The 21,587-nt window shown below is 51.0% G+C and overlaps 1 protein-coding gene across 1 annotated transcript in view; it reads right to left on the bottom strand.

The window, feature by feature from the left end:
- LOC124712412 (protein wings apart-like) overlaps positions 1-21,587 on the bottom strand; it is a 103,937-nt gene that overhangs the window by 44,215 nt on the left and 38,135 nt on the right. The window contains exons 4-7 of the mRNA XM_047242709.1: positions 15,270-15,397; positions 14,526-14,895; positions 13,983-14,198; positions 13,585-13,807 (exon numbers count right to left, since the gene is read on the bottom strand). Of these exons, the coding sequence (XP_047098665.1) occupies positions 13,585-13,807; positions 13,983-14,198; positions 14,526-14,895; positions 15,270-15,397 (937 nt within the window). The remainder of the gene's footprint in view (positions 1-13,584; positions 13,808-13,982; positions 14,199-14,525; positions 14,896-15,269; positions 15,398-21,587) is intronic.

The raw sequence follows: 21,587 nt of genomic DNA, 5'->3' as shown, positions 1-21,587 counted from the left end.
GCGAGGGTGGAGTGAGGAAGGGGGGAGAAGGAGAGGGCGAGGGTGGGAGAGAGGAAGCGGGAGAGAGAGGGAGATGGGGAGAGAGGAAGGGGGGAGAGAGAGGGAGGCGGGGAGAGAGGGAGAGGGGGAGGGTGGGGGAGAGGGGGAGGGTGGGAGAGAGGGGGAGGGTGGGAGAGAGGGGGAGGGTGGGAGAGGGGGAGGGTGGGAGAGAGGAAGGGGGTAGAGAGGAAGGGGGGAGAGAGGGGGAGGGTGGGAGAGAGGAAGGGGGGGAGAGGGGGAGTGTGGGAGAGAGGAAGGGGGGAGAGGGGGAGTGTGGGAGAGAGGAAGGGGGGGAGAGGGGGAGGGTGGGAGAGAGGAAGGGGGGAGAGAGCGGGAGGGTTTGAGAGAGGAAGGGGGGGGAGAGCAGGAGGGTGGGAGAGAGGAAGGGGGGAGAGAGGGGGAGGGTGGGAGAGAGGTGGAGGGTGGGAGGGGGGAGGGTGGGAGAGGGGGAGGGTGGGGGAGAGGAAGGGGGGAGAGAGGGGGGAGGGTGGGAGAGGGGGAGGTGGGGAGAGAGGAGGAGGGTGGGAGAGAGGAAGGGGGGAGAAAGGGGGAGGGTGGGAGAGAGGAAGGGGGGAGAAAGGGGGAGGGTGGGAGAGAGGAAGGGGGAGAGAGGGGGAGGGTGGGAGAGAGGAAGGGGGAGAGAGGAAGGGGGAGAGAGGGGGAGGGTGGGAGAGAGGGGGAGGGTGGGAGAGAGGAAGGGGGGGAGAGGGGGAGGGTGGGAGAGAGGGGGAGGGTGGGAGAGAGGGGGAGGGTGGGAGAGAGGAAGGGGGAGAGAGGGGGAGGGTGGGAGAGAAAGGGGGAGGGAGAGGGTGGGAGAGAGAGGGAGAGGGGGAGGGTGGGAGAGAGGGGGAGGGTGGGAGAGAGGGAGAGGAGGAGGGTGGGAGAGAGAGGGGGAGGGTGGGAGAGAGAGGGAGAGGGCGAGGGGGGAGAGAGGGAGAGGGCGAGGGGAGGGGAGAGAGGGAGAGGGCGAGGGTGGGAGAGAGGAAGGGGGGAGAGAGAGGAAGGGGGGAGAGAGAGGAAGGGGAGAGAGAGGGGGAGAGGGAGAGAGGGAGAGGGGAGAGAGGAGAGAGGGAGAGGGGAGAGAGAGGGGGGAGAGGGGAGAGAGGGAGAGGGGAGAGAGGGAGAGGGAAGAGAGGGAGAAGGAAGAGAGGGAGAGGACGAGGGTGTGAGAGAGGAAGGGGGGAGAGAGGAAAAAGTGGAGGGGGAGTGTGGAGGGGGAGTGTGGCGGGGGGAGAGTGGCGGGGGGGAGAGTGGCGGGGGGGGGGGGTGAGAGTGGCGGGGGGGGGGAGCGTGGCGGGGGGTGGGGGGGTGAGAGTGGCGGGGGGAAGAGAGTGGCGGGGGGGAAGAGAGTGGCGGGGGGCTGGGGGGACGGGGAGAGTGGCGGGGGGGAGAGTGTGGCGGGGGGGAAGAGAGTGGCGGGGGGGAAGAGAGTGTCGGGGGGGAAGAGAGTGTCGGGGGGAAGAGAGTGTCGGGGGGGAAGAGAGTGGCGGGGGGAAGAGAGTGGCGGGGGGGGGGGAAGAGAGTGGCGGGGGGGGAAGAGAGTGGCGGGGGGGGGAAGAGAGTGGCGGGGGAGAGAGTGGCGGGGTGGAAGAGAGTGTCGGGGGGGGGGAGAGTGGCGGGGTGGAAGAGAGTGTCAGGAAGGGAGAGAGTGGCGGGGGGGAGAGAGTGGCAGGGGGGAGAGAGTGGCGGCGGGGTGGAGAGTGTGGCGGCGGGGTGGAGAGTGTGGCGGCGGGGGGGAGAGTGTGGCGGCGGGGGGGGAGAGTGTGGCGGCGGGGGGGAGAGTGTGGCGGCGGGGGGGGGGGGGGGTGGCGGCGGGGGGGGGGAGTGTGGGGGGGGGGGGGGCGGCGGGGGGGGGGGAGTGTGGCGGCGGGGGGGGGGGGGGAGTGTGGCGGCGGGGGGGGGAGTGTGGCGGCGGGGGGGGAGTGTGGCGGCGCGGGGGGGGGAGTGTGGCGGCGGGGGGGGGGGAGAGTGGCGGCGTGGGGGGAGAGTGGCGGGGGGGGAGAGGATGGCGGCGGGGGGTGAGGTTGGCGGCGGGGGGGGGGAGGTTGGCGGCGGGGGGGGGAGGTTGCGGCGGGGGGGAGAGAGCGGCGGCGGCGGGGGGGGAGAGAGCGGCGGCGGCGGGGGGGGGAGAGAGCGGCGTCGGCGGGGGGGAGAGAGCGGCGGCGGCGGGGGGGGGAGAGAGCGGCGGCGGGGGGAGAGCGGCGGCGGCGGGGGGAGAGCGGCGGCAGGGGGGAGAGCGTCGGCGGGGGGGAGAGCGGCGGGGGGAGAGCGGCGGCGGCGGGGGGGAGAGCGGCGGCGGCGGGGGGGAGAGCGGCGGCGGGGGGGAGAGCGTCGGCGGGGGGGGAGAGCGGCGGGGGGGAGAGCGGCGGGGGGGAGAGCGGCGGGGGGGAGAGCGGCGGGGGGGAGAGCGGCGGGGGGGGGCGAGAGGCGCAGTGGGGGCGAGAGGCGCAGGGGGGCGAGAGGCGCAGTGGGGGCGAGAGGCGCAGGGGGGCGAGAGGCGCAGGGGGGCGAGAGGCGCAGGGAGGCGAGAGGCGCAGGGGGGCGAGACGCGCAGGGGGGCGAGACGCGCAGGGGGGCGAGAGGCGCAGGGGGGCGAGAGGCGCAGGGTGGGGCGAGAGGCGCAGGGTGGGGTGAGACTCGCAGGGTGGGGTGAGACTCGCAGGGTGGGGTGAGACTCGCAGGGTGGGGTGAGACTCGCAGGGTGGGGTGAGACGCGCAGGGGGGGGGTGAGACGCGCAGGGGGGGGTGAGACGCGCAGGGGGGGGGAGACGCGCAGGGGGGGTGAGACGCGCAGGGGGGGTTATACGTTGAGGGGGTGACAGGCGCAGGGGGACTGATAGGCGGAGGGGGTGAGAGGCGGAGGGGGGTGAGGGGCGGAGAGGGAAGAGGGGCGGAGAGGGAAGAGGGGCGGAGGGGCGAAGAGGGGCGGAGGGGGGGAAGAGGGGCAGAGGGGGGGAAAGGGGCGGAGAAGGGGAGAGGGGCGGAGAAGGGGAGAGGGGCGGAGGGGGGAAGAGGGGCGGAGGGGGGGAAGAGGGGCGGAGGGGGGAAGAGGGCGGAGGGGGGAGATGGGCGGAGGGGGGAGAGGGGCGGAGGGGGGAGATGGGCGGAGGGGGGAGAGGGGCGGAGGGGGGGAGAGGGGCGGAGGGGGGGAGACGGGCGGAGGATGAAGAGGGGCGGAGGGGGGAAGAGGGGCAGAGGGGCAGAGGGAGAAGAGGGGCGGAGGGGGGCGGAGGGGCGGAGGGCGGAAGAGGGGCGGAGGGGGGGAGAGGGGCGGAGGGGGGGAGAGGGGCGGAGGGGGGGAGAGGGGCGGAGGGGGGGAGAGGGGCGGAGGGCGGATGAGGGGCGGAGGGCGGATGAGGGGCGGAGGGCGAATGAGGGGCGGAGGGCGGATGAGGGGCGGAGGGCGGATGAGGGGCGGAGGGCGGATGAGGGGCGGAGGGCGGATGAGGGGCGGAGGGGGGTGAGGGGCGGAGGGCGGGTGAGGGGCGGAGGGCGGGTGAGGGGCGGAGGGGGGGTGAGGGGCGGTGGGGGGATGAGGGGCGGAGGGGGGGTGAGGGGCGGAGGGGGGGGTGAGGGGCGGAGGGGGGATGAGGGGCGGAGGGGGGATGAGGGGCGGAGGGGGGATGAGGGGCGGAGGGCGGATGAGGGGCGGAGGGCGGATGAGGGGCGGAGGGCGGATGAGGGGCGGAGGGCGGATGAGGGGCGGAGGGCGGATGAGGGGCGGAGGGCGGATGAGGGGGCGGAGGGCGGATGAGGGGCGGAGGACGGATGAGGGGCGGAGGACGGATGAGGGGCGGAGGACGGATGAGGGGCGGAGGACGGATGAGGGGCGGAGGACGGATGAGGGGCGGAGGACGGATGAGGGGCGGAGGACGGATGAGGGGCGGAGGACGGATGAGGGGCGGAGGACGGATGAGGGGCGGAGGACGGATGAGGGGCGGAGGGCGGATGAGGGCGGACGGGGGTGAGGGGCAGACGGGGGCGTGAGGGGCGGAGGGGGGCGTGAGGGGCGGAGGGGGGGGTGAGGAGCGGAGGGGGGGTGAGGGGCGGAGGGTGGGTGAGGGGCGGAGGGTGGGTGAGGGGCGGAGGGGGGGTGAGGGGCGGAGGGGGTGAGGGCGGAGGGGGGGTGAGGGGCGGAGGGGGGGGTGAGGGGCGGAGGGGGGTGAGGGGCGGAGGGGGGGTGAGGGGCGGAGGGGGGGTGAGGGGCGGAGGGGGGGTGATGGGCGGAGGGGGGGTGAGGGGCGGAGGGGGGGGTGAGGGGCGGAGGGGGGGTGAGGGGCGGAGGGGGGGGGTGAGGGGCGGAGGGGGGGTGAGGGGCGGAGGGGGGGTGAGGGGCGGAGGGGGGGGTGAGGGGCGGAGGGGGGCGTGAGGGGCGGAGGGGGGGTGGGGGGCGGAGGGGGGGGGTGAGGGTCGGAGGGGCGTGAGAGGCGGAGGGGGTGAGAGGCGGAGGGGGGGTGAGGGTCGGAGGGGCGATGAGAGGGGGAGGGGGGGTGAGGGTCGGAGGGGGGATGAGAGGGGGAGGGGGGGTGAGGGTCGGAGGGGGGATGAGAGGGGGAGGGGGGGTGAGGGTCGGAGGGGGGATGAGAGGGGGAGGGGGGGTGAGAGGCGGAGGGGGATGAGAGGCGGAGGGGGTATGAGAGGCGGAGGGGGTATGAGAGGCGGAGGGGGTATGAGAGGCGGAGGGGGTATGAGAGGCGGAGGGGGTATGAGAGGCGGAGGGGATATGAGAGGCGGAGGGGTATGAGAGGCGGAGGGGGGTATGAGAGGCAGAGGGGGTATGAGAGGCAGAGGGGGTATGAGAGGCGGAGGGTGTATGAGAGGCGGAGGGTGTATGAGAGGCGGAGGGGGTTGAGAGGCGGAGGGGGGATGAGAGGCGGAGGGGGTTGAGAGGCGGAGGGGGGATGAGAGGCGGAGGGGGTTGAGAGGCGTAGGGGGGATGAGAGGCGGAGGGGGTTGAGAGGCGTAGGGGGGATGAGAGGCGGAGGGGTTTGAGAGGCGGAGGGGGTTGAGAGGCGGAGGGGGTTGAGAGGCGGAGGGGGGTTGAGAGGCGGAGGGGGTTGAGAGGCGGAGGGGGTTGAGAGGCGGAGGGGGTTGAGAGGCGGAGGGGGATGAGAGAGGGGGGAGAGAGAGGGGGGAGAGAGGCGGAGGGGGATGAGAGAGGGGTGAGAGAGAGAGGCGGAGGGGGATGAGAGAGGGGGGAGAGAGAGAGGCGGAGGGGGATGAGAGAGGGGGGAGAGAGAGAGGCGGAGGGGGATGAGAGAGGGGAGGGATAGAGAGGCGGAGGGGGGTGAGAGAGGGGGGAGAGAGAGGCGGAGGGGGATGAGAGGGGGAGAGAGGCAGAGGGGGGAGTGAGGAGGAGGGGGTGATAGAGGGGCGGAGGGGGGATAGAGGGAGGCTGAGGGGAGAGAGGGGGCGGATGGGGGAGAGATGGGGAGGAGGGGGAGAGAGTGGGTGGAGGGGGGAGAGATGGGGCGGAGGAGGGGAGGAGAGGGGGGTTAGAGAGGGCGGTGGAGAGGGGAGAGGGGGGGCGAGAGAGAGGGCGGTGGAGGGGGAGAGGGGGGAGGGGCGAGAGAGGGCGGAGGGTTAGAGAGGGGGCGGAGGGTGAGAGAGAGGGCGGAGGGTTAGAGAGGGGGCGGAGGGTTAGAGAGGGGGCGGAGGGTTAGAGAGGGGGCGGAGGGTGAGAGATGGGGCGGAGGGTGAGAGATGGGGCGGAGGGTGAGAGATGGGCGGAGTGTTAGAGAGGGGGCGGAGTGTTAGAGAGGGGGCGGAGTGTTAGAGAGGGGCGGAGGGTTAGAGATGGGGCGGAGGGTTAGAGAGGGGGCGGAGGGTTAGAGAGGGGGCGGAGGGTTAGAGATGGGGCGGAGGGTTAGAGAGGGGGCGGAGGGTTAGAGAGGGGGCAGAGGGTTAGAGAGGGGGCGGAGGGTTAGAGAGGGGGCGGAGGGTTAGAGAGGGGGCGGAGGGTTAGAGAGGGGGCGGAGGGTTAGAGGGGGGCGGAGGGTTAGAGGGGGGGCGGAGGGTTAGAGAGGGGGCGGAGAGTTAGAGAGGGGGCGGAGAGTTAGAGAGGGGGCGGAGGGGGGAGAGAGGGGACCGGATGGGGGAGAGAGGTTGGCAGAGGAGGGAGAGATGGGGCGCCGGAGGGAGAGATGGGGCGCCGGAGGGAGAGATGGGGCGCCGGAGGGAGAGAGGGGGGCAGAGGGGGGCAGAGGGGGAAGAGGGGGGCAGAGGGGGCAGAGGGGGAAGAGGGGGGCAGAGGGGGGCAGAGGGGGAAGAGGGGGGCAGAGGGGGGCAGAGGGGGGCAGAGGGGGCAGAGGGGGGCAGAGGGGGGCAGAGGGGGAAGAGGGGGGAGAGGGGGCAGAGGGGAGAGTGGGAGAGGGGGGAGGGGGAGAGAGAGAGAGAGAGGTAGAGGGGGGGGGGGAGAGAGAGAGAGAGAGAGAGAGAGGTAGAGGGGGGGGGGAGAGAGAGAGAGAGAGAGAGAGAGGTAGAGGGGGGAGAGAGAGAGAGAGGTAGAGGGGGGAGAGAGAGAGAAGGTAGAGGAGTGAGAGTGAAAGGGGTAGAGGGGGAGAGTGAGAGGGGTAGAGGAGGAGAGTGAGAGGGGTAGAGGAGGAGAGTGAGAGGGGTGGAGGGGGAAAGTGAGAGGGGTGGAGGGGGAGAGTGAGAGGGGTGGAGGGGGAGAGTGAGAGGGGTGGAGGGGGAGAGTGAGAGGGGTGGAGGGGGAGAGTGAGAGGGGTGGAGGGGAGAGAGACAGAGGTAGAGGGGGGAGAGAGAGGTAGAGGGGGGAGAGAGAGAGAGAGAGGTAGAGAGGGGAGTGACAGAGAGGGGGGAGAGGGAGGGAGGGAGGGAGAGAGAGGGAGGGAGGGAGGGAGAGAGAGAGGTAGAGGGGAGAGAGAGAGAGGTAGAGGGGGGAGAGAGAGGGGTAGAGGGGGGAGAGGGAGAGGGGTAGAGGGGGAGAGAGAGAGAGAGAGAGGTAGAGGGGGGAGAGAGAGAGAGAGGTAGAGGGGGGAGAGAGAGAGGTAGAGGGGGGAGAGACAGAGAGGGGGAGAGAGAGAGGGAGATGGGGAGGGAGGGAGAGGGGGAGGGAGGGAGAGAGGTAGAGGGGAGAGAGAGAGAGAGGTAGAGGGGAGAGAGAGAGAGAGAGAGAGAGAGGTAGAGGGGAGAGAGGTAGAGGGGGGAGAGAGAGAGAGAGAGGTAGAGGGAAGAGAGGTAGAGGGGGGAGAGAGAGAGGTAGAGGGGGGAGAGGGGGAGAGAGAGAGGTAGAGGGGGGAGAGAGAGAGAGTGAGAGGTAGAGGGGGAGAGAGGGGAGAGAGAGAGAGAGAGAGAGTGAGAGAGAGAGAGGTAGAGGGGGAAGGGGGAGAGGGTGAGAGAGGGGGGTAGGGGGAAGGGAGAGAGAGAGAGAGAGAGGTAGAGGGGGGAGAGAGAGAGGTAGAGGGGGGAGAGAGAGAGGTAGAGGGGGGAGAGAGAGAGGTAGAGGGGGGAGAGAGAGAGCTAGAGGGGGAGAGAGAGAGGTAGAGGGGGGAGAGAGAGAGGTAGAGGGGGAGAGAGAGAGGTAGAGGGGGAGAGAGAGAGGTAGAGGGGGAGAGTTAGAGAGAAGGTACAGGGTGGGAGAGAAAGTTAGAGGGTGGGAGGGAGAGGTAGAGGGGTGAGAGAGAGGGGGGGTAGAGTGAGAGAGAGGGGGAGAGGGGGGAGAGGGAGAGAGAAAAGAGAGAGAGTTAGCGGGGGGTGGAGAGGGAGAGGGGGGAGAGGTAGAGGGGGGAGAGAGAGGTAGAGGGGGGGAGAGAGAGGTAGAGGGGGGAGAGAGAGGTAGAGGGGGGAGAGAGAGGTAGAGGGGGAGAGAGAGGTAGAGGGGGGAGAGAGAGGTAGAGGGGGGAGAGAGAGGTAGAGGGGGGAGAGAGAGGTAGAGAGAGAGGTAGAGGGGGAGAGAGAGGTAGAGGGGAGAGAGAGGGGTAGAGGGGGAGAGAGAGGTAGAGGGGGGAGAGAGAGGTAGAGGGGGGAGGGAGAGAGAGGTAGAGGGGGGGAGAGAGAGAGGTAGAGGGGGGAGAGAGAGAGGTAGAGGGGGGAGAGAGAGAGGTAGAGGGGGGAGAGGTAGAGGGGGGAGAGAGAGAGGGGTAGAGCGAGTGGTAGAGGGGGAGAGCGAGTGGAAGAGGGGGAGAGCGAGTGGAAGAGGGGGAGAGAGAGAGAGAGGTAGTGTGTGAGAGTTTCGGGGGGGTGCAAGATTGGTGGTGAGAGAGATTGGGGGGAGAGAGATTTGGGGGGTAGAGATTGGAGGGGGGTAGAGATTGGAGGGGGAGAGAGATTGGAGGGGGAGAGAGATTGGAGAGGGAGAGAGATTGGAGGGGGGGAGATTGGAGGGGAGAGAGAGATGGGGAGGGAGAGAGAGATGGGGGGGGAGAGATAGATGGGGGGGAGAGGGAGATGGGGGGGGAGGGAGATGGGGGGGAGAGGGAGATGGGGGGGGGAGAGGGAGATGGGGGGGGAGAGGGAGATGGGGGGGGAGAGGGAGATGGGGGGGGGCGAGGGAGATGGGGGGCGAGAGAGATGGGGGGGCGAGGGAGATGGGGGGCGAGGGAGATGGGGGGCGAGGGAGATGGGGGGGGCGAGGGAGATGGGGGGCGAGAGAGATGGGGGGCGAGAGAGATGGGGGGGCGAGAGATATGGGGGGGCGAGAGAGATGGGGGGCGAGAGAGATGGGGGGGCGAGAGAGATGGGGGGGCGAGAGAGATGGGGGGGCGAGAGAGATGGGGGGGGCGAGAGAGATGGGGGGGCGAGAGAGATGGGGGGGCGAGAGAGATGGGGGGGCGAGAGAGATGGGGGGCGAGAGAGATGGGGGGCGAGAGAGATGGGGGGGCGAGAGAGATGGGTGGGGGAGAGAGGGATGGGGGGGCGAGAGGGATGGGTGGGGGAGAGAGATGGGTGGGGGAGAGGGATGGGTGGGGGAGAGGGATGGGTGGGGGAGATGGATGGGTGGGGGAGAGGGATGGGTGGGGGAGAGGGATGGGTGGGGGAGAGGGATGGGTGGGGGAGAGAGATGGGTGGGGGAGTGAGATGGGTGGGGGAGAGAGATGGGTGGGGGAGAGAGATGGGTGGGGGAGAGAGATGGGTGGGGGAGAGAGATGGGTGGGGGAGAGAGATGGGTGGGGGAGAGAGATGGGGGGGGGAGAGATGGGGGGGAGAGATGGGGGGGAGAGATGGGGGGGAGAGATTGGGGGGGGAGAGATGGGGGGAGAGATGGGGGGGAGAGATGAGGGGGAGAGATGGGGGAGATAGATGGAGGAGAGAGATAGGGGAGAGATGGGGGGGAGAGGGAGTGAATGGGTTGTACATGTACATGGTAGCTCATGGATTTGCATTTTTGTCCCAACAGAACAATAACAGGACTAAATTGTTCCAGCAATGGGGCCAAACATCCCAATCAGGTCACAGTGCCATGAAAATGCTGCATGTGCAGTCTACAGACTTACTATAATGGATTAAGTTTAAGTTCAGGACAATGTACTTCATTGTTATTTTGTTACATGGACACTACAAACATGAACCCTGACCACAATTACCAATTTTGAGGAAAGAAAATAAATTTAAAAAACTGAAATTTTTAATAAACAGTGTATTCTAAAATTTAATATAAATTAAGTGCGTCTTTCAAAACATAAACTATTTTTGGAAACATCTCAAAAGAATTGCATGGCTACTCATTATATTTCATTTTTTTAAAACAAAATGTTATACGATTATCCTTCTTAACAGGTAAGGTCAGTGCTGTTTCTCTCTTTCCACTATTTGGACGCTGTTTTTGTTGTTATTTAAAACAATGCCTTGTAAAGTCATATTAGAATATGCAAGGGTCTGCAGTGTGATGATAATTTATCCCATCATTTATTTCCACAACTGTCCACATCATGTGCCTACATAAATAATGTTGTTAACTTATATACGATGTCTGTTCAAAAAATTCCAGAATTTTGTCCATAAAATTTTTCTACACTTACCATTTACTTACTGTGTGTGGTCTCCCTCAAAATACTCTCCTCTACCATTGATACATTGCTCCCAACACTGTTTCCACTTCCGGAAGCAGTCTTGGTACACCTCTTGATGGAGCACGCAAAGTACCACTCACGAATTTTCTTTTATCTTGTCCATCACTGAATATCTTTGGTTTTGAAATGGATTTTCCAACTTTGGAAACAAAAAAAGTCCTCAGGGGCCAGGTCTGGAGAGTACAAATAATGAGGCACCAACGTCATTTTGTTTTTTGTGCAATAGTCACACACCAACAAGGATATGTGGGTGCATTATCAAGATGCAAGAACCATGAATCGTCTGGCCACATTTCAGACCGTTTCTTTGTCACAATTTCTTGCAGGTGTCACAAAACGTCCCAATAGCACCATCGATTAACATTTTGTACCTATGGCACAAATTTGTGATGAACTAGTATTCCAAAGTCAATGAAAACTATCACCATGGCTTTGAAATTTGACATGACCTGACGAGCTTTTTTTGGTCATGGAGAAACTTTCCCAACCCACTGAAGAATGAACCATAATCTCATCTTCATAACCATAGACCTGCATCTCATCACCAGTTATGATTCTCTTAAGGAACACCTCATTCTCATATGTGCGATCCAATAGCTCTTCACAGATTGTGAGGCGAAGGTCTTTCTTGGGATGAACTTGGCAGCAACATGATGCATTTCGAGATTTCATGACATTATCCAATTGAAATGTTACATTCTGCAATCTCTCTCTGACAGTCAGGCTTCGATTGGCATGCACAATTTCACTGATGATCCTGAATGTGTGTCATTGGTAGATTTCGAAGGGTGTTCTGAATGAGGGTCATCTTTAACTCCATCCGGCCATTTTTAAAATGTGTGAACCATAAGTAACACCAAGTACAGCTTAAGCACTCATCCCTGTAGGATTCTTGAATCATTTGGTGTGCCTCTTTACAGGTTTATGAGTTTCATGCAAAATATAATGCAGTTGCGTTGCTCCTCTAGCTCTGCCATCTCAAAATACACAAGCTGTGCCACACAACTTTTTACTCAATACAGCACTGAACAATAACTGAAAGACATAAACAATGAAACTGCCAGCAGTTACACATTAAACACAGGTGTGTGCAGGGATGCCAAATGCACTTCGCTCCAACACAACACTGGTGGGAAATTACGAATGTTCCAGAATCTTTTGAACAGACCTTGTTTCTTTCTTTTTGCAAGTGATCATTACTTACAATGAAAACTAAGTGTAGTCCTGTGTGAATGAGACCAACCCTACTGAAAAACTAGTGTCTTGTTTCTGATAGTTTCTGCATTCATCACACACAGTGAAAGTTGTTAACTGCAGATCGACAAATACAACTGTGTGTTCTACACCAAGACTAAACACTGATAACTGGAACAAATATTTTTTTTCATGACAGAGCAGAGAACACGGCCACAGCAATTCATTTTATTATACTGGATAATTATAAAACCTATAAAACATTTTAAAACTAATATAACAAACAATACAGTATGCAGAGTGCAGCCTATTTACATTGACCCGTTTAATTCTACTTTGACAAATTACAATATAATACATTCAAGTGCATGTAGTTGTTTATAGAATCTTGTCTGATTTTGTAATTTAGGTTCCAAGTATGTTACTAAATTTCTTTTCTTTCTTTTTAAACATGTCACCTGATAACTTTCTACAATGATGAAAGAATTTGTGTGACCAAAGGCTGGGCAGATACAACAAAATAATTTCATTTACCAGATGGTCACAGTGTTCCCCCTTATGCAGTAGCCTTTACTTAGTCTATAAAAAAAATCATATAGTTACTTCATTGTTTTGTGTACACATTCAGTGGTTACCTCTGCCCTCAAAAAGTTTTGATATGCCTCCACATCCAATGCTTCAAGACAAATCTCTCTATCTCAAGAACATTTCTATAGTCTACAGACGGTTAGCAGATGCGATCAACTGACAAGTAAATCAAGGGTGAGCAAGTTGGAGGCTGCCAGGAGGAAATGTAGTAAATGGACACTTAACTGAAGCCATGCTGGTCAACAGATGTGGGGTTACCGACTAGTACACTCCAAACAAGCATGTCCAGTACTGATATAGGAAACAATTACAAATGGAAGAGGCATTTCATTGACGAACGACAGCGAATGGACTTTTACACTGAATGTACATAACACTTTACATGCCACAAAGAGCAGCATTTCCTCAAAACACTATGGTTTTGTAATGACCAAATAAATAAGTTTTGGTGATGTGAAAACAAAGATTGTATAGAGTGTAGAATGTTTCATTTATTTTAAAAAGGAAAGGGGGCAGAAGACTGAAAACTGGTTTTTCAATTACATTAAAACTGTTTATAACTAAAATTGTTTAGAGCCAATACTTTCTTTCTTAATGTGGACAAAAATATGTACTTAGTTGCAGTTCACTGTTTCTTTCTTTCTGGAAACAGATCTGACAATTTGAAGAAGTCAGTGTCCCTCATTGCGCCATTCCTCCTCCTCTCCCCCCCCTCCCCTTTTCTCTCTACAACAAAACCGACATATTATTGTTGCTTTAAGTTCAATCAGAATAAATATGTATTTTGCTACTTTTGTAGTAATTACATCCTCCCAGTAATAACATTAAGACTGTTTTATAATGTAATTGGATAGGTAAGGAAACAGCTCACTAAGTGTCAGCAGGAGAACACGCATATATATAAAAAAAAAAAAAAAAAAAAAAAAAAAAAAAAAAAAAAAAAAAAAAAAGTTTCACATGTGCAAGCTTTTGGCACCAGTGGCTCCTTCTTCCAGCAGAAGGGTTGAAGGGGAAGGAGGGGTGAAGGGAAAGGAACTGTGGAGGTTTATGACAATGGCCAGAGTTTGGACAAGTCACCCAGAATCCCAGGTCAGGGGTGACTTACTGGACAGGATGAGAAGGAAAGACCTAATCCCGTCCAATAAGCCTCTCTCCTGACCCAGGGTTCTGCGCGACTTTTCCAAAATCTATCCCTTGTCCTACACCTCTCCAATTCCTTTCCCTTCACCCCTCTTCCTTTTCTCTTCACCTTCTGCAAGAAGAATGAGCCACTGGCTCCTAAACCTTGCGTAAGTAAAACCTTTTTTACATGTGTTTCTCCTGCCGCCGCTTGCTGAGAAGATTTCTTATCTAACCAATTACATTATATTATAAAGAATTGATTATTTCTGTTGTTGTAAGACTGTTTCATGCACAATTCACTTTATGAATTTGTATGCTCTAGTCAAAAATAGGAGTAGATTTGGTCACTTCTTTCTATCTGCATTTTAACCCCTCTGAACCACAATCAAGTGAACACTCCTGAAGATTTTTGTTTGCAGCTGTATCAGCAAAATCTGAAGGGACCAGAGAACAACTCCGTCAATCCATTTCATTTTCCTATGGTCCCTGATCGACCAGAAATCTGAGGCTCTGGTGGAAATGGCATGAACCCGCAGACCCCAGAAAAACTGCCTCATAACCAGCACTACTATACACCTTAAACAAAATTAAAAATAGATCTATTACTTACATTTATCATTGAAGTCATGAGAAAGATTTATTAACACCTTCAGAGTAGCAAGCAATGCCTCTCTTATTACAGCTCCGGCAGACTCTTTGTCACCTGCATTTGTGACTGGGTATAATGGTATCTCAGAGTCACACTGGCAATAGAGTCTCATTAAAGTATCAACCAAAATTCCATCACTGTAGCGTAAGAGGTACAACTGATTTTCTTCATTTTGGTGAGTAACCTAGGGAGCAATAAAAAGGGAAACAAGAAAAAATAAATTAATCTTTCACACCATGAAATTCATGGAAAGTATAACTAATCATTATCTACAAATATCTGCATATTACCCACTAAATTGAGGACACCTTAGAACACAATGGAATATTACATTTCTGTGAGATAGTAAATGATCTTACATTTTCCAAAACCCTGAGGCATCGGTCAACTTTCCTGAGCCTGTTCAAGAGCACTTCAGTCCACTCAACAACATAATCATCAATTTGTGTGCAGCAGTCACAAATTGTGCGCACTATGTGTTCAAGACCACCTAGTTCTCGCAGTTCTTCTTTAAACCATTCTCCAGCACGTCTGGATGTCAAACTTAGCAATGTTTCCATGGCTAGATGGCCCACCTACAAAAACACAAAAACTCAGCTAGTTTCATGTTCCAAGGATCATTTGTACAATAAACAAGACATTTATATTCACATCACAAATTATTTTATACGTATGCCCACAGGCCAATAATTTTTGGCCAACCCAACTAAACAGTGAAAAAGTATGTTACCAAAAGTGATAAAAATAGTTATTTGTGAAATAATATAGAAGTTCAAAATAAATACAAATTTCATGGCAATGTTTAATACAGTCATTTTCAATAAGAACTTCAAATCTACTGTATTTCTTATGATCATTCAAGAACAAAAATATTAATAAACGTCATTAAAATTTATACTAACCGTAATGTTATCAAGGTCTAGGTATTTAGCATGGCCCTGGCTTTGTATTGCAGCACAAAGCTCTCGCACTTTCTCCTTGTTCTTTGCAAGTTGAACACTGCTCATGCCACAGTCATCAAGAGCACTGTGGTGAGAAGCATCACATTCTAATAGACCAAGCATCAACTCAAGAGAGTCACGATCGAGATCCATATTGAGACGATCCTGGCTCAGCACAAACATCACAGTTGCAGTACAAAGCCCCAAGCTCTGATCTCGAGTTGCGTCATGTAGTGCACGGAAGAATTTGGCCACTGTACCATGTGCACGGACATGCATTCGAAATGCTGGTGCCATACACTTTGAAGCTAATGTTATGGCTGAAAGGCACCTACCACAGAAAAACAATTCATTAATAATTTTAAAAGATGAAATTATTAGTTTTACTTCCAATTAAAAAAAAAAAAAAAAAAAAAAAAAAAAAAAAAAAAAAAAAAAAAAAAAAAAACAATGGCAGCTGAGCAGTGCCTGACAACTTACCATGTTATAATAATCAGTAAGCAATGTTTCTGCTGTGACACCTAGCAGTAGTAATTATTACATAACACACTTACAAAATTAACATGACTGACATGCAGTTCATCTTGTATCAGCAATGCAATGAACACTGAATAATAAATTTGCAGGAAAAAGGACGCAAATGGAAAGAAATTTCAATAAAACTCTTGACTATATCCTATAAGTTAATTATGATCTATCACATACCGTGTTCCAATTGGGTTGTTGTCCTGCAGAGCATCTAAAATATATTCTACATCATCATTAAATTCTTGAAATTCTCCAGACTCTTGGATCTGATGTGCTTTTTTAACATTGCGGACAACAGTATAATACTGGAATTTAAAAAAAGAGAGAAAAATCAAATTGAGATGAAAACTGTAGTTGTTCATGAACTTCTTCAATTATAGTCAAGCCAGCTAATTTTGGAAACTCATCCATATTATTGCAGCACATGACAAAATCCTTCAAAATGAACAATTTCAAGATGCGATGTGCTCCGTTTCTTTCCTTGTAGTCAAATAATACAGTAACTTTCTATAGCTGTGAAAAGGTTCATCAGAATATTCTCTGTAATTACATGTGCAATTCAAGTAATACATCATCCATCTTGTACTCTTTGTACAGGTAGTTAAGTATGAAAACTAGACAGATAAAAATGTATTATATGCAATGTATGCACTGAGGCTTTCCACAAAATACAGTAATTACAAAATACAGACACATTCAACCTTAGTTCCAAGGCTGCTGATATTATGTAGGGATGAATTCAAATGTTTTCATGTGGCATTCTTCTCACAATTCTATCAAACGTCCCATGCATGTCAACTTGTTTTCTTAAATCTCTTTTAGATTACTCAACAGTTTATACATTCTTATAATTTTATGTCATCCTGTTTTACGTATAAACCTAGTAGCTCTCATGTTCCAAAACCACAGCACCTTCATTTTGCTATCAGGCCCAGAAGTTTGTTGATCTAGACTGAAGTTCCTACCAAATAATGTGAACATCCACAGATATTACATTCATGAAACAAATTCAACAATGGGAACATGATGCTTGTCTGAATACTCTGTAACATATAGCAACAGCAAATACTACACCTATAAAGCAGTAAAAAACAAATGAATTAAACAATGTTGCACACTCTCACAACCGAGACACATAACAGAGATGCAGATTTCACTGGTTTAGTTAGCTATGGACCAAACAATGTTAATAACAACACAACATTAGACTATATTGTGTTAATCTATAATAATTAGTGGTAAGGGCAGCAATAACTAGTGTGAGTGAAATAGATTGAATCTAGATAAGACATGATATCAGTACTTCAAAAGAGGCAGTTTTAGACATTACATCAATACTTTGAAATGAGACAGTACTTTTATGAATCAAAACATCTCCCACGTTATTTTTAACTTAAGAAACTTGTACAGGTATACGTTTAATGCCTCATGGGGAATTCTGTTCTTTCTGCCATCACATTCACATTTTACTATTACTCATTATATACAATTATACTATATTATTATTATTATTATTAATATAATGGAAGGAAACATTCCACGTGGGAAAAATATATAATATTATAATATATTATAATATAATATAATATAATATAATATAATATAATATAATTATATAATATTATATAATATATATATTATTATTATTATTGTTATTATTATTATTATTAACTACTGATTCCCCTTTTTAAATTTTCTAACCTATCCATCCAATAAATGGATCTAATGTTTCATGCTCCAACCTCTAGCACAACAGATCTGTTGCCCCTTAAGGTAACATCCTCCTGAGTAGTCCCAGCCCAAAGATCTGAATAGGATGTTATAGGGAGAGCAACATCATAACCAAGAAAGACACAAATCCAACATTAGTAACAGTTTATAGCCTACTAGCTCAACAGAAAGAATAGGAGATTGAAAGAATGGAAGACAAAATTTAATTTCAACAGGAGGCTGTTGGAAGAGAAGGAAAAATAGCAGGAGAATGTGGATTTGGGGAAAGGAAATTAGTTATGAACTGAAGAAATAACAAAAAAAAGTAGTACATTAGGAGATGAGACCTGAATTAATTGAGAGAACCAGATGATGTTGAGATCTTCAAAGCAAGGATTAAGAGTGAAACAGGGGAAAGGAAAACGATATAAGATGAATAGCAGGGGATCAAATAAGCAGAAAGACAATGTATAGTAGAAACCATTTGCTTACACACAAGACATTGAATTTTATAGATGACAGGAGTCAGTATAAAAATGCAGCAGGCTGAAATTCTTGAGGGTAGGATGCATAAAATGAGATAAAAAAGGTTATACTGTATACAATTTGTACAGAAACTGCACTGCAGGTATACCAGTCAAAGGACTCGCAAGGGAATCAGTGGTGGAGCAGGGAGTCCAACAGGATTGTATTCTATCCCCAATGTTATTCAGTCTGTGCACTGAGTAGCTACAAGGAAAGCCAAGGAGAAATTTGAAAAATGAATTTATGTTCAGGGAGAAGAAATAAAAACTTTGAGGTTTGCCAATGACAATATTATTTTTTCAGTGCCAGTAATGGACTTAGAACATAAGCTGAACAGAACGGATTGTCTCTTAAAAGAGTTTATAAGATGAACATTTAGGATAATAAATAAATAATAGGATAATAATAATAATAATAATAATAATAATAATAGGATAATAAATAATAGGATAAATAGGAAAAATAGGATAGGATAAATAATAAATAATAGGATAATAAATAAATAAATAAATGCAGTCAAATTAAAACAGGCAGTTCTGAAGGAGGAAATTTGACTAGAAAATGACACTAAAAGTAGCAGATGAATTATGCTACTTGGGCAGAAAACTAACTGACAGAGGCAGAAGTAGAGAGGAAATTAAAAGTATACACACAATAGCAAGAAGACTGTTTCTGATCAAGATTAATATATTAACCTGTATAAATATTATAAATATCCCTCACCTCAGTTTCTGTTTGTATGTTCAGGCTAATCTCAGGAACTACTCTTTAGGGATTTTGATATGATTTTCACTAATAGACTCAGGAGGGAGGTTTGTGCATATAATACAGGGTGATTCAAAAAGAATACCACAACTTTAGGAATTTAAAACTCTGCAACGACAAAAGGCAGAGCTAAGCACTATCTGTCGGCGAATTAAGGGAGCTATAAAGTTTCATTTAGTTGTACATTTGTTCGCTTGAGGCGCTGTTGACTAGGCGTCAGCATCAGTTGATGCTATGATGGCGACCGCTCAACAGAAAGCTTTTTGTGTCATTGAGTACGGCAGAAGTGAATTGGCGACAGTTGTTCAGCGTGCATTTCGAACGAAGTATGGTGTTAAACTTCCTGATAGGTGGTGTATTAAACGTTGGTATAAACAGTTTACAGAGAATGGGTGTTTGTGCAGGCCGCCAGGCAGCCCGTGACAGAGCACTTCATCACTGGCCTCCAAGAAGCCCTGATCTTACCCCCTGCGATTTTTTCTTATGGGGGTATGTTAAGGATATGGTGTTTCGGCCACCTCTCCCAGCCACCATTGATGATTTGAAACGAGAAATAACAGCAGCTATCCAAACTGTTACGCCTGATATGCTACAGAGAGTGTGGAACGAGTTGGAGTATCGGGTTGATATTGCTCGAGTGTCTGGAGGGGGCCACATTGAACATCTCTGAACTTGTTTTTGAGTGAAAAAAAAAAAAAAAAAAAACCTTTTTTAAATACTCTTTGTAATTATGTATAACAGAAGGTTATATTATGTTTCTTTCATTAAATACACATTTTTAAAGTTATGGTATTCTTTTTGAATCACCCTGTATATTACTGCTAAGTAATGATGAGTGCTTAAAACATTCATTTTTATATGTTCCACATTTAACAGTTGTTCGGAGTGACATCAACTGGTAATGATGGAAGCTATGAGCTGGTCACCTAGAGGTATTTGGCGGAAAAATAACAGCTGCCACAGATCTGCAGAACAGTGAATCTTGACCAAACTACAAAAAGCGATAAAAAAGTAACAGGAATTTTTTGTTTTCCACAAAGAATCTATTTATTCATCAACATCATCTTTGACACTTTCAAAGTAATCCCCCTCAGATATAATTCACTTGTGCCAGTGCTTTTTTTCCAATCTTGAAAGCAATTCTGGAATTAGCTTTTCATTACAGTGTTCAGTTCCTTCGGTGATTCTTTTTTATCTCATAAATGGTGGCCAAATGATGTCCTCTCATAGTTCATTTCAATGTCAGGAATACAAAGAATTCGCAGGAGTCCATAACAGCGAAAACGGCCCCCCCCCTCCCCCCCCCCCCCCCACACACACACACCCTTGGTTTCGGCATAATATCCGTACTGTTATAACCTTCTTTAGAAGTTCTGAATCATTGTCAACTTCATTCAGCAATTCCTTAGCAATGTCTGTGTGACATTGTTTTTGGGTGGAAGTCAACAATTTCGGAACAAACTTTGCTGCTACGTGTTTCACGCTCAACTCGTCCGAAAAATTGCATGGCATGAGAAAAAAGATACACCGATGTCATCAGCAACCTCTCTGATAGTGATTTGCCTGTTTTCCCGGACATTTTCTTTACTCCTTCCACAATGTTGTCAGTAATTGGTGTGCTATGGCATCCAGGGCAGCTTTCATCTTCAACTTCTTGACCCTACTTGAAATTTTATATGACTCAAACTCTTGTCTTACTCATAGTAGATTTGCAAAAAGCCACAGTTAACATTTTGAATGCGGTGCTGCACTTTATTCCATTTTTCAAGTAAAATATAACGCAGCAAAGTCTATGATTCACCTTTTTCAAAATATAAATTCATCAAGCACTTGAAAACATGTATACCTTTTTCTTCGACTGTCAACAATAAACTAAATATTTAAAACAACTGAAAATGCAAACATCCATCAGGAACACGTGTAAAAAAAAAAAAAAAACAAAACTGAAAATCAGATGTATAAAGCACGCTAACTAAAAAAATTTCCTTACCCTGTGATCAGACCTCGTATACACACATTATAAACTAAAGTCCTCTGTTGCATTTTTATGTCTGTTGGTGAATGCTAATCTCAGAAAATACTGTTGGAATTTTGACACAGTTTTCACTGATAGGTAGACTAATTTACAAGGAAGGTTAGTGTATACCACTAAAAATTTTAAACATGTCTTCCGGTCGTATGTTCCGCGTGAATATACATTAAGTATGAGAGTGTGCTGAAAAGTAATGCATCAGAATGTTTTATGCGAAAACTCTTAAAGCTTTTTAAATAAAAGAAACATCATTAACACTTTGCATTTTTATTCTTGATGTTAACATACTTGCAGCCCTCTGCCACTAGAGGGTTCCAAATTGTAGCATGTAACAGGGCAGTGTGTAATGTTACTTAGTTGATGTGTGAGAAACAGCAAGCTGTAATCGAGTTTGGAATTCGAAGAGTATGTCCACACAGGGAGCATCATCTCCTTTGGTGTGACAATGCCAGACCATACAAAAGCGCTGCAACGTCTCCAACGACTTGGGTTCACTGTTGTTGATTCATACTCCATACAGTTCTGACTGTCCCATTTGGTTTTCATCTATTTCTGAATCTTAATGAACACCACTGAGGAGTTCAATTTGATAGTCATGAAACAGTGCAAATACACGTGAGGTTGTGGCTCTGTTGACAAAGTGTAACATTCTATAGTGAAAATAGCAACGAAAGGTCCCTCGTTGGAAGGTGTATTTTAGTCGCTGTGGTGACTATGTTGAGAAATAAATACGTAGACACGATGAATAAAGATGCAGAATGATATTAATGTTTGTTTTATTTAAAAAGCTTTAAGAATTTTCACATAAAAAAATTCAGAGGCATCATTTTTCAGTGTGCTATGTTAGGAAGTCTTTTATGAAGATATTTATCTGGAATGCATCCTTGTTCAGAAGTGATTAAACAGTTTAGACAAGAGAACAGAAGCTTCTGGAATGTGAAGCTACAGATGAATGCTGAGGATTATGTGGGCAAGACTGAATAACACATGAAGAGATACTGAATCAAATTGGGAAGTAAAGAGTATTAAAGCACAACTTCACTAAATGAAAGGATCAATTGACAGTACAAAGCATAAGGCACCAAGGAAACGACAATATGGTATTGGAGATAGGTTTCAGAAGTTACGAGAAATGAAGAGGTTCGCATGCAATAGACTAAAGTGGTGAGCTATAAGCTACCCTTTGGACCTTAAAGCACAAGATCAATGATCCTGATAATCAGGCTCAGCAATTGTAAAATTATATGTCAAGCATGTATTCACCGTTTTATTATCTGTGAGCATCAGTGAACACATTATCTTTATCAAATAAGTTTATTTCAATCAATGCTCACATAATGATTTTTGAGGTTAAATCAGTTTCAACTGTCTAGTCTTCTGACATACAATGAAGGCTTTTAAGACTGGATGTCATAGTTGCTGACGAATCTTCCAGGATTACAATTTGGAAGCAATGCTTTTGA

The sequence above is a fragment of the Schistocerca piceifrons genome, chromosome 1 (genome assembly GCF_021461385.2).
Source record: "Schistocerca piceifrons isolate TAMUIC-IGC-003096 chromosome 1, iqSchPice1.1, whole genome shotgun sequence".
NCBI lineage: Eukaryota > Metazoa > Arthropoda > Insecta > Orthoptera > Acrididae > Schistocerca > Schistocerca piceifrons.
The sequence above is the reverse complement of the archived record's forward strand: the minus strand, read 5'-3'. Positions and strand labels throughout refer to the sequence as shown.